The sequence below is a fragment of the Aquarana catesbeiana genome, linkage group LG04 (assembly GCF_042186555.1).
Source record: "Aquarana catesbeiana isolate 2022-GZ linkage group LG04, ASM4218655v1, whole genome shotgun sequence".
NCBI lineage: Eukaryota > Metazoa > Chordata > Amphibia > Anura > Ranidae > Aquarana > Aquarana catesbeiana.
Window position 1 is genome coordinate 311,513,168 of NC_133327.1, and position 12,488 is coordinate 311,525,655.

Here is a 12,488-nt window from a genome sequence, read left to right on the forward strand (position 1 = left end):
CCGCTCAATTGCCCCCCCCGGGTGCTGCAGCCCCTATCCTCTTGTTTTCCCCTCCCCTCCTCCCACGGGCTGCCAACTCTTCTCTTCCCCCTCTCTCTGCCGCTGGCTGCAGCTGTTGCTGGGATACATGGGTGTATCAGGAGGTCAGTACATGAGCAGTCGGGCACACTTAGATATTCCACCGCTGTTACCTGACTTTCATTATTAGCCGCACTTTGATTTCATCATGCTGTCGCCAGGTAGGTTCATGTGTAACTGGCCAGTGTCTGGCTTTATATACTGTATGCCTGTTACAGAGCCAAGAATTGATGTAACAATCTTAAGAGGCTTTTCTGGAACTGATCATTGTACCTATAAAGCTCACACAATTTAACTTTGTAACTGTGCATTTCAGTCACCAACTGAAAAGAACAGCAACCTTATTATCTGGTAATCTTTATGTGCTCTGTCTACTGTATATCATTGGAGAGTTCCCTAAGTCGCTATACCTAGGCAATGGACTGCTGTATCTGCAGTAATCACACTGTGCATGTAAGACTGAGATTGTATCATGGGTATTTTGTGATGTGTCTGTACTGTACATAACACTTTTATTGCATAAATACATTAAGCTACATCATGTATTCTTGCACAGCATGAGGATAAGGCCCCTTTCACATGGGAGATCCAATTAGGTCTGTCAGTTTTTCAGGCGGACCTGATTGGACAGTCCATTCGCTCCTATGCACTGGCGGATACAAACGGACTTGTGCCCATTTACACCCGCCTACTTTCAATCCGCTTAAAAAAGAAACTTAAGGGGATCCCGTACTCCTCCATCTAGGTGGGTTAGATTGGAGGGCAGTTGGGTGTAAACGGACAGTGGAGTCCGTACTCTAGGCAGCCCATAGAGCAGAGCGGGCTGTGTCCTTGTCTGCTCTGCAGAAACTGAGAGAACACAGACCTGTTATCTGCCCGCTATACTACGATCGGTAAGGGATCAGGAGACAGATCCCCTGCTGATCTGAAATGGAGTCTGCCCCATGTTAAAGGGCCTAAGGCAGCTCTCTGTGATCTCACCATAACTATAAAACTATCCATGCAATGCTTGCTCATGTTTGACGGGCCTCATTGGAAATCGGAAATGGCACTGGCACTGAAGATTTGTCTTTCCATCACTACCTGATAAGTATCCATTTACTCTCCTTCTACTTGGGACTATATGCTTTGATCCATGTATGGTCTCCAATGGACCAGGATTGTCAACTTGCATGCATACTCTGGATATCAAATTATGGTTTGCAACAGTGAGAGGGAGGTTACAGGACATTTTTTGCATTCAAATCTCTGGCGTTTCATGGCACAATCATAGTGTGACTGTACCTTTCAATTCCATATACCTCCTCTAGACCACTGTTGACCCAGGATGCCGTCCCTTCCCCCTTGCATATCTCAGCAATTCCCCCCTTTTGGATACATCAAGGAATTAACAACACTCACCACAATATGCCAGCGTGCCTCTTTCCCAGGATCCAGGTCTGATCTTCCTAGGATCCATTTCCTGTTGGGAGCCAACTTATATCCACATCTTGTACACATGCATGCAATTGGAGCTCCCACTCCAATCCTTTTCCCCCCTCTCTCCCTTTTTTGCAGTTTCAAGCGTATAGGGGTTTATATATTTGTAGATGTATTCATAAAGCTGGCACTAGCAGGGATTTGCACCGTGGGGATCCTTATTTTTAGTTCTCAACTAGGCTGTATGGAGCCTCGTGATTTCTAACAGCAGCCTTGTGTACACTCAGATGTTTTTTGCCGGCTTTGTGAATTGGTCAGTTGAATTAGCATTGCCTTGCCATCCGGCCAGGAACCTGGTTGACATTCTGCTGATACTTTTTCCAGTATGCTCCTACTGGGCTTTTCGAAAAACCTGCTGAGCAGTGATACTAAACTGTTCAGAGGGAAAAGGGGTTGCCATAAGCAAACCTTTCTCCTCCAGAGTTCTATGCTAAGATGACATTTTAATTTGATATTTTACTTATTCATAATTACATGTATACATTTTATAAAACTTTTTTTTTATCTTTCTAAAAACTGAGAATCTGCATAGCTTGTGATTATAAAACTTGGAATTTGGCAAAAACATACATCCACTGTGTTATTTCAATTACATGGGGGATATTTTCCAGGAAGATTTAGACGTACATAATGTATATGTGGCATGTATCCTAGCAGGGCCATAACTTCTGGGTCACAGTGAAAGCTGGTATATGCGATATTCAATTCCTGCAGTTTTGAATATCTCTGGCAGTGCCATAAACCTTACAGTATGCAACATTTAAAGAAATTCATAGCTGCAATGAGAGAACTGATGGTTCCTGACAAGCTTGACAATTTTAAAGTAAAGTGTGTTATTTTTTTAAATCCTGTACTATTTTTTATCACAAGTAAATGTATACATTTAATTTACCTTTATATTAAGTTATCTATATAGTTAATATCATCAAGCAAAACATTAAAGGACTTGGTAAATCGGATACCTCCTTTAAAAGTTTGCCATTTTTAACTAAATTTCTGACAGCAGTTGAGAGCCTTTCAAAACAATACAGTCATCTCTTGCACTTGTTTTTGTCATGCATTTTTGGTGTATTATCCTGCCTCCTGAAACACTCACCAGGACCACTAATTCCTTTCTCATATACAGCTGTGCCCCAAACAGAACAATTGGCTTAATATTTCTCCAAACAATTTTTTCAACATTTTCTGACCAGCCCAGAGAGAAACATCATAGGATTTAAATCTGAGCAAGCCTAACAGCATTTTGGGCTATTTCTTTGCACCAATCATATCCGATCCGTCAGACAGATGGAAAATAGGACCTCCATCCATCTGTTTTTTGAAGGTAGGATCGGATAGCGGCGGATGTCAAAAGTGGCGGATGTAAACGCACATCCGCCACTCCATATGGGAGACTGGAGGGGCCGATCAAGTCCTCCTGAAAAACTGACAGGTGGACCTGATCAGACAGCCTGTGTAAAAGGGCCCAAAGGGTAAATTTAGACATGCGTCTAACTCGCCCTTGGCTCTAAAGCCCAAGGCTACCCTCCAGAGGCTACTAACAGGCGGTGAGGGAGCGATGCAATGCCTCCTCACCACCTGTTTTAATCCCATTTTTGCCAACAAATGCGCCGCAACTGCATGCCGCCCCCCTCCCCAACTGTAAGTCTCAACAAAGCCTATGGCCTTGTTCATGCAGGGCATACCACTACAGGGCCATGTTTATCTGCAAAGGGATGCACAGGTATTCCATGCATTTCTGTGCAGGTAGTCCCATTCATGTCAATTGGGATTCAGCAGCTGCATGGACACAACCACTGCTCCCAACTTGACATGTGGGTGCATGTCCCTGAACTCACCCTGTCTGCGTTTGGGTCCATGCACCTACTCCCACATGGATGTCAGATCTGTCCATGCAGCAGCATTTGACATTTATAGGACTGCCTGCACAGGGATGCACAGAATACCTGTGTATCCCTGTGCAGGTAAACATGGCCCTCCATGGGTGTACGCTTTAGTACATCCCACTGAACAAGGCCTTAGTAGGAATTTAGCAGCAATTACATAAGTTATATTGTGTTTATGTGTGCAAATAAGGATTTTAGTGTTTTTTGTGTGAAAATAGTGATTTGATACACATTTGCGCAAAAATTGCAGGGCCTTAAAAATCAGTATGACCTTCTTTTTATTCTACTGGCCCTAGGCTTTCATAAAATATATGGTTTGGGGGGGCTTTCACAAATTCTGAATGCTGTAAGGGTAAAATGAAAACCTTCAGATTTTTAGAAAAATATGAATATTTACATTTTTGCATACGTTCGATTTTAACTATTTTGCAAAAAGGCGCAATGTAAAAATAACAAATATTTGTTATTTATTAACTCCATACAGGTTAAGCTTTTATATTTAGTTGGGAATTAGCAGCACTTTTTCAAATTTGCTGTGTTTTTATCTGCTAATAATGGTTTAGTGTATTTTTTTTCGAATATATTGTTTTGATAAACATTTGCGCAAATACCGCGGGGTCTAAAAAATCAGTAGCACCTTCTTTTTATTCTACAGGTCATGTGCTTTCAGAAAAAATATGGCTTGGGGGGTCTTTTACAAATTCTTAAAGCTGTATGGGAACAATGAAAAACCTTCATATTTTTAGAGGAATTTGGATATTTACACTTTTGCGTCTGTTCGATTTTCACCATTTCGCAAAAAGGTGCAATTTCAAAGTTACAAATATTTGTTATTTTTTAACTCAATACAGGTTAAGCTTTTATATTTAGTGGGAATTTTGTAAAAATTTGCAGTCTTTTTATCTGCGAATAATTATTTTAGTCGACTTTTAGCAAAAATATTGTTTTGATAAACATTTGCGCAAATATCGCGGGACTTTAAAAATCAGTAGCACCTTCTTTGTATTCTACTGGTCATGTGCTTTCAGAAAATATATGGTTTGAACTCTGAAAAATAAAAAAGCAAAGGAAAAATTGCAAAAATGGTCTGGCCACCTGAGTGTACAAATTGGAGCACAGGGCATGGCAGCGAAAGGGTTAAATAAAACACTTTGACCAAAGAGGGTAATAGTAATTATAAATCCAGCTATATTACAGTAAAGAAGAACTAGATTCCTCTGTGTTCAGGTTAGCTCCCACCATAATTACACTAGAACATTATAGCACACTTAACTGACACAGTGCCTTAATCTCAAGACACCATTCTGTCTGAAACCATTGCCATTTCCCCACAGTTTCTTCTGGGTTCAGCAACCCTGTTCTTCAGCCACTGGCAATGTAACTCTTGAACATGCACACAGGAGTTACTTCATTTCAGGGACCCTACTCTATTATCAGCATGTTGTGCAGTATACATTCTAAGAGAAAAAATGCTAGGAGCATGGGGAGATTTTTTTTTTGGCAAAAGGGAAAGGATAATTCAGATTTACATTTTAAAGCTGGTTTTTGGGTAACAGAAAGAATTAGTAATTACCTCTGCAGTGGGGCTTCTCTTACTCCACAAGGGTTTATGCTCATTTAAATCACTTGTCCCTCTTTCCTCCTTCCATATGACCAGAAGGTGGGTCCTATGAATACTTCCCAGGCCCTAGATTCCTGTCTAGGTTTCCATGCAGATGATCCGGCCCTACTTTCTAAGTAAACTTACAATGTCAGCAAAGATCTGGGGTAGACACAAGAAAGACAAAAACAGAACATTCCATAGCTCAACTCACCAACCAGTCTGCCAACTGACCATATTAACCTGTCCAACAGTCTGCGTTAAAAACAGGGGTTTAGTTAGCACGCATTTGCAAATGCATGCATAAGCTGCAAGGCCTCTTAACGGCACCCTGTGTATGCTTGCAGTCCTAACGCTACTGAATTTATAAGCGTCTCCGCAATGGAAGCACATGCATTAAATGGATAGATGAGGGGCAGGTGGGCCTGGAGGCAGCCCAATCCCCCTTAAAGGAACAGGAGCAGGGGTAGACACAATACATTGTTGTTCCCTTGTAGTTTTTTAAATGGGCTAAAAAGGTTGATAGTCCCTTAGGTGTGCACAACCCCTCAGACTATGGCTGCCAGTCCACAGAATGATACATTTTGTATTATGTCCCTTATATTGAATGTTAATATTGAACATATTGTTTACCTACAGGTGATTTAAGGTTTTGGAAATCGGATGTCCAAACAGTTTCTGGATGGTGGCAGCCAAGCTCTAAAGATATAGAAATAGCCTCTTATATTCTAATGTCCCATGTGATTCAAAATCGTGTGTCTGAGGGGATAGCAGTAATGAGATGGTTAAGCCAGCAGAGGAACTCCCTAGGAGGATTCTCTTCCACTCAGGTTTGTTACTGTCACCTAAACTCAGTGCACTTTCCTTTTTCTTATTATTTTGTAAATTGGATTAAATACTTTATAACAGTGTTTTGTTGCCTGGAATGGGCAACAAATGCTTGACAGCAGTCAAAATATCTTTATTCAACTTTATTTAAAAAATTACTTTACTACTGTATATTTATTAATAGCCATTCAATTGAAGTATATATTTTAGTGTAAATCATCGTTTTAAAAACAACTGTGTTTTTATTGTACTTTTAAAAAAAACAATTTAGCACAAATATCAATAGATTGTTTTTAAGTATATTTACAAACACAGTTTGGAAGATTTTGAAAAATACATAATTAATGCTTACTTTGCTTGCATTGTATTCCCAAACAGGATACCATAGTTGCTTTGCAAGCAATGTCACTGTTTGCATCTAGGTACTCCGTAAGTAAACCAGACTTATTCATATCAGTGGAGGGAGACCAGATGGCTTCTACAAGTTTCACAGTCAATTCAGGAAACCGCATGTTGCTTCAAACAAAACCGGTAATGTTCGATATTCTTGGTATTGATTCATTATTAGTAATTGTTGCTGGTGGATCAAGCTGTACGTTGGCAGGCCAATAGGTCATATTTTAAAAATATCAAATGGGCCTCTGCATTTAATAGCCTACAGTATGTAACCATAGATTTTTGAGTTACTGGGAAATAAAAGCATAAACTAAATACCATGGATACTTAGGTTGACTGATAAGATAGCCTTATTGTTTATAGAGAAGACTGTTGATAATTTAGAAAGGTATATTACTGTTAAAATGTATGAATAGATTTTACATACCACCTGGGTAGTCCCATATACAAAATGTAAAATCATTTCTGTCAAGTATAGCATATGGGAACATTTATATCCAGGTTCATCCTTTTCAGGCATTTGTGTGTGATGGAATATACAAGCATAAAATCAATATTTAACCCTTTTCCTACCAAAGCACTTTTTTATTTTTCACCCACGTGTTAAAGGAGAAGTATAGTCAAAGATATTTTGGCATTACTTCTCCTATGGATCACAGGAGTGCAGTTCGTTCTGGGCTCCTGTGATCATTTTCAGCTGATAGTGGGCTGAAACCTGCTGTCAGATGATGTCATAGAGCCAGTCCAGACTCTGAAAAGATCCCAACCATATGGCATTTTGCTCAGCTTCTCAGTGATCCTCTGAGAGCCTGAGCCAGCCGCTCTCACCCCCTCCACAGCCAAGTGCTCTCAGGAGCAGCAGGAGACCCTAGGAATCATGGAAGAGGGGGGTCTGGCAGGGTGTGGGTACTGCAGAGGCGCTTTGCCGGCGGTATAGCCGCGCCGTCCCATTGATTTCAATGGGCAGGAGCGGTGAAGGAGCGGTATACACACCGCTCCTTCACCGCTCCGAAGATGCTGCTGGCAGGACTTTTTTTACCGTCCTGCCAGCACATCGCTCCAGTGTGCAAGCCCTCGGGGCTTGCACACTGGAATGAAAGCAGCGGCACTTTCGGGGCGGTTTGCAGGCGCTATTATTAGCGCAATAGCGCCTGCAAACCGCCCCAGTGTGCAAGGGCTCTAAGAGTTATTGGACAGCTGTGCAGCTGCTCAGATCACCTTTACTTAATAGCTCTGAGGCTCCTGAAAAAATATACAAATAAGCTCACATCTTCTGCTGCTGCTGTGAGCTTGTTTTAACTCTTTCAAAGCCAGGATGTATGGCTTATGTCCTAAGAATCCAAGTGGTTACCAGTCCCACACTGCTTACCCACACACCAACCACGAACACCAAGGAGTCACTCCACAACTTATCAGTGTGCAGGAATAGGATGCTTACATGTATGCCAAAGGGAACATGCCATATAAGGTACTGCATGTGATATAAAGGTATGAGGTATTGAATGTAATATAACATTATAGGGCAGTGTATATAATAGAGAGCGACAAGGCACTGAAGGTGATATTGAAAATAGACGCACTGCATGTAATAAAGGGGTATGTGAAACTTTGGGGTTGATTTGCTAAACGCAAATAGACTGTGCACTTTGCAAGTGCAGGTGCTCCAAAGCTTAGTAAATGGGGGGCTCTGCTGATTTCCATCACCCAATCATGTGCAAGCAAAAATACTGTTTTTTATTTTCCTTGCATGCGATTGGGTAACCTTTGGAAAGTGAAGCTTATCTCATTCAATCTCATTTACTAAGCTCTGGAGCAACTGCATTTGCAGAGTGCAACTGCGCTTGCAAAGTGCAGTCTTTTTGACTCTAATAAATCAACCCCTATGTGTAACAAGAACTGTGAGATACTACATGTATGATATAGCGGTAACAGACAATGCATGTAATAGAGGTATCAGACACTACATGTTAAAGAGAAGTATGGCTAGAGTAGTAATATGTGGTATGGGGAGGCATCGTTACTAAATCCAAAACAGCTGCTTCATGTACCAGAAAGGTATGAGGCACTGTGTGTAAAAGAAGGATATTACAGATGTAGGGTTCATTGTTATGAATATGTGATGCTTTCAGCTTGGAGGTTATGCTGTTCCTAAGTGAACTCACAACAACAATCGTTTTTTATTGGTGATACAGGAAGTCATACAGAGTGAGCTTTAAAGTACATAATAACATAGTAACTGCCATGGCTGATATGAACTGTTATTATGTTTTCACACCAAATATTTCTTTTCAGATAACTGCTGGAGAAAATATCAAACTTACCATTAATGCAAAGGGTATTGGCTTTGCCTTGTTGCAGGTATTTTTTTCTCATAAATATTACTAAGCACTATTCTTTAGATAAACTAAGATAGCAACTTATTTCTTGCAGTCTCAATATTTTTAAAAAATGTATATATTTGAATAATACAGTATTATATATAGGTTTGGTGAGAACTGAACTTCATGCAAACAATTATCATTCATTTCTAAGTTGAATGTTTGTAATTATATATGAATAGAATACATCCGAGCTTATTTATGAAAATAAAAAAGCAACATATAGAAGGTTAGGAACCAGTAGCAGCCAACCAGATATCATTTGCTTTGATGATGGATAAAATATGATTACTATAGAATGCCACATGCACAATCCTAGATAAACAGGTTGAGGTTGAGGCACTCACAAGTCTTGCAGCAGCAGCAGATATTTAAAAACACAGATTTTAATTGTGTCTGATTTTTTGATGGGTCTCAGTCCATGTTTATCAAGGTAACATCTACATGAATTGAGCAAACATATATACAAACTTCACCCCATCCACCCACCTGTCGTAGCACCATCCCAAGTGATGTTAAAGTAGCTAGCTCAGGGGGTAACCAATGGCAACCATAAAAAGTTCCAAATATTTGTCTAAACAACAAAAGAGTCATAGAAGCTCAATAAAAAAAAAGCTAACATAATCCAACAATTAGATTTGAATTAGTCAGCTAATGCATCAAAGGAAAACAAAAACAAAATATAAGAAAATGCTGGGCCCACATGGAGCCATCGGTATCATGGCCACCATGGAAATCCGCCTCTTGGAGCCCGCAGTAAAAACTGTCAAACAGATCTAATTAGATAGGATGCTCTATCAGTATGCAGATGAGTTGTAAAAACATAGACAGATGCCATAAAAGAACAGAGCACCTGTCATTCTTGGAGCAGCAACAAATAAAATAGATAATACAGCAGAACAATATAACTTGCAAAAAAAAAAAGAAAAGGTTAACACACAAAAAGGTCAATATAATCCAGCAAAGCAATAGAGTAAAAATGTTAATAGGCAGTGAAAGCAATAGAAACAACAATTTGCTAGATCCAGGTAGCCAACAAAGTGATCAGGGTTAGTGCTGCTAATAGAAAAGGTGAAATCAGTGCTAGAAAGAGCAGACAAATTGAATAATTAAATGCATAGCAGAACCCTACTACCCCCTTATTACCCAACCTGGGACCCAAGAGGTTTTATTATATGAGAGGTATTGTCCAAGAACAAAGCCAGCAGAGCTTGCAGGCTAAACCACCTAGTCACTCAATGCCATATTGCTTCCAAGGGTTATTTCAACTGTAAATACAGTTTCCAACCTATATGGCTGCCTCCTACTCTGTCTGCCATTAGGCGATCTCTGAAAACTCATCTCTTAAGGGAGGCATATCTTGTCATTATCTAACAACTGCATTTTACTTTCTCAAACAACTTATCCCCAAAGAGTTCTACTTGTAGAAGCTGAAGTCCATGGAATAGAAGGGTGCTCAAAATCAATTCAACCACTAGTATTTATTAAGACACCTATGCTAAGATTATAGATTAAAAGTTGAGATAAGTAATAACTCATCAGCGCAAATTAAAAAGGAAAGACAAATGAACATTGCTAAGAACAGACCAGTTTGATTTTTGGCTTTATTTAGTTATTCTATATTATATTTCTGCTGTTGCTTAAAGTATAGATTGTAGATTAAAGTATAGATATCATAACAAAGTGCTTTATACTGATAATTATATCTTCCTTCATTTTAGCTTCATGTCATATATAACGTACACCCCGTTTCCTCCAGGACTCGTAGATCGGCAGATATTAAAGATCCGTTTAGTTTAGGAATCATAGTACACGATGACAAGGAAAACATTAATACTGTAACACTGAATGTATGCACAAGGTATGTAGCTATTTCCAAAATGTTGCAGTTACTCTTTTCTACCGTTGTTCAATGATTAAGAATAGCAAAGGGTTGCTGCTAATGGGATAACTTAGAAGCATGAGCGAAAAGAATACCGTAAAACTTCTGTCCAAACCTAAACCAATGAACCCACCCTCAAGAAAAGTTTCTATATAGTTCAAGAAGATATTTTATTATTCAGTGATTAGGTCAGTTTTTAAAAATGTTCCCAGGTTTCTCTGCGGTAATTGAAAAGGCTTGATCACTATACAATAACATTCTTAGTAAACAAGATAACCAAATGTGCAATGCAAATTTTTCATTATGCTTGCCCTGGTGAATTAATTTGATGATGTTTGTTCCAGCTTGTTGTCTCTTGCATGCAGTACACATGTTTGATCCATTTATGTCCAGAAGAATTATTCTGTTATAAATTTCTTGGCTGTACAACATATTATAAAATGGTGTTGGGGAAGTCTTGGAACATCCTTGTCTAAATCCAATGCCAGGTAAAATGAGCACAAAATGCAGAAACTGGTTTAGTTATAAATCCAAAAAAATAAGTCATTTAGCCAAAGTTTTGTATTTTTTTTGTATATTCTCTTTTTATTAGTATAAATGATCACTTAATGTCTAATAAAGAAATTAAAGGTGAGTTATAATGCCAGTGGTATAATCTACCCAATCCGTCCCATATCCTGAAAGTGTTTTTTGTTAGTGGATTTTTGCTTTTTGATAATTTGCAGTATTGTCGTGGAACCCATACCCTTTTCCCTAAGTCTCCTTTGCTTTGAGCGTTTTCAATAACCACCCACCCATTACCATCTTTGTTGTGTATCCAACCTGCTATCCGTGAAATAGTTATTGCCTGGTAATATTTCTTAAAATCCGGTGCTGCTAATCCCCCTAATTTTTTCCCTTTTACAAGTGTTGCATATGAAATTCTAGGATGTTTGTGCCTCCATACATATTTTAGCACTAAAGTTCTTAATTTCACAAAAAATTTCTGTGGGACTCTTATTGGGATCATTTGGAATATGTATATTAATTTTGGCAATATGAGCATTTTTAAGATTAGACAAAGATTTGAAGCTGTAATATAAGGTTCCACAGATAGGTAGGGGGGTAATAACCAGAACTTTTCTTATTTGTAAGTGGAAGATACAAAACATCAAGTCATATACATTTTTGTGCTTGTTAAACTTTAAGAAAATGCATAAACATTGTGAGGTCCAAAATCAGTATCACATCCGTATTCACATAATAGCCTAGAAACAAAATATCTATTTGGAGTTTACAGGTACCAAACATAGGAAGTCCAATCTAAAAGCATGTAATTTTTATTCAATTTCAAAAAATCTTTTAAGACAAAACATTCAAAAACTGCAAATAAGTACAAGATAACCATAATTTTACACAACGGGACCCAGTTTCTAATGACATGCTTGACACAATTTTCTAGGTAAGTATTTATTTGAACCCTTTCCTCATAGATAAATATCATTATCAAATATACTTTAAACTTTGTAACATCATAACATGATACAGAGGCATCCATTTCTCAATGTTTTACAGTCCACTTTCTCAGGATAGAATGGTGAAATTGCTCTGTAAATCATACAATAAAGAAAAAGTTTTAGAATACATTACATCAACCCAGAGAGTTTGCAAAATATATGTAAAACAAGGAGTATCAATACATACATCAATGATGTATGATATTTGATGAATATACTGTATATTTGTTGATTCGGCGTTGCAGATGATTGGTCTGATTGTCCCCCAGGAAGTCTGCTTTCAATCCTGCTTAGAAATAATGGGCAAATATTAAAGAAATAATAATAAGGCTTTTTGAGGGTGGTGGGATGGTTGGCTGCCATCTAGTGGACTTTTTTATCCGTTGCCTGTATGCATTCTATCCACCAGCAGTTTATGGTTAAAACACTGAAAAAACACTGAAAAAACACTGTGGAGGCTACCTT

The 12,488-nt window shown here is 38.7% G+C and overlaps 1 protein-coding gene across 2 annotated transcripts in view; it reads left to right on the plus strand.

Moving 5' to 3' along the window:
* LOC141140046 (CD109 antigen-like) overlaps nucleotides 1–12,488 on the plus strand; it is a 343,299-nt gene that overhangs the window by 291,083 nt on the left and 39,728 nt on the right. For both annotated transcript variants that reach the window (XM_073626809.1, XM_073626808.1), the window contains 4 exons: nucleotides 5,683–5,873; nucleotides 6,250–6,402; nucleotides 8,560–8,625; nucleotides 10,367–10,506. In XM_073626809.1, coding sequence (XP_073482910.1) covers nucleotides 5,683–5,873; nucleotides 6,250–6,402; nucleotides 8,560–8,625; nucleotides 10,367–10,506 — 550 coding nt within the window. The remainder of the gene's footprint in view (nucleotides 1–5,682; nucleotides 5,874–6,249; nucleotides 6,403–8,559; nucleotides 8,626–10,366; nucleotides 10,507–12,488) is intronic.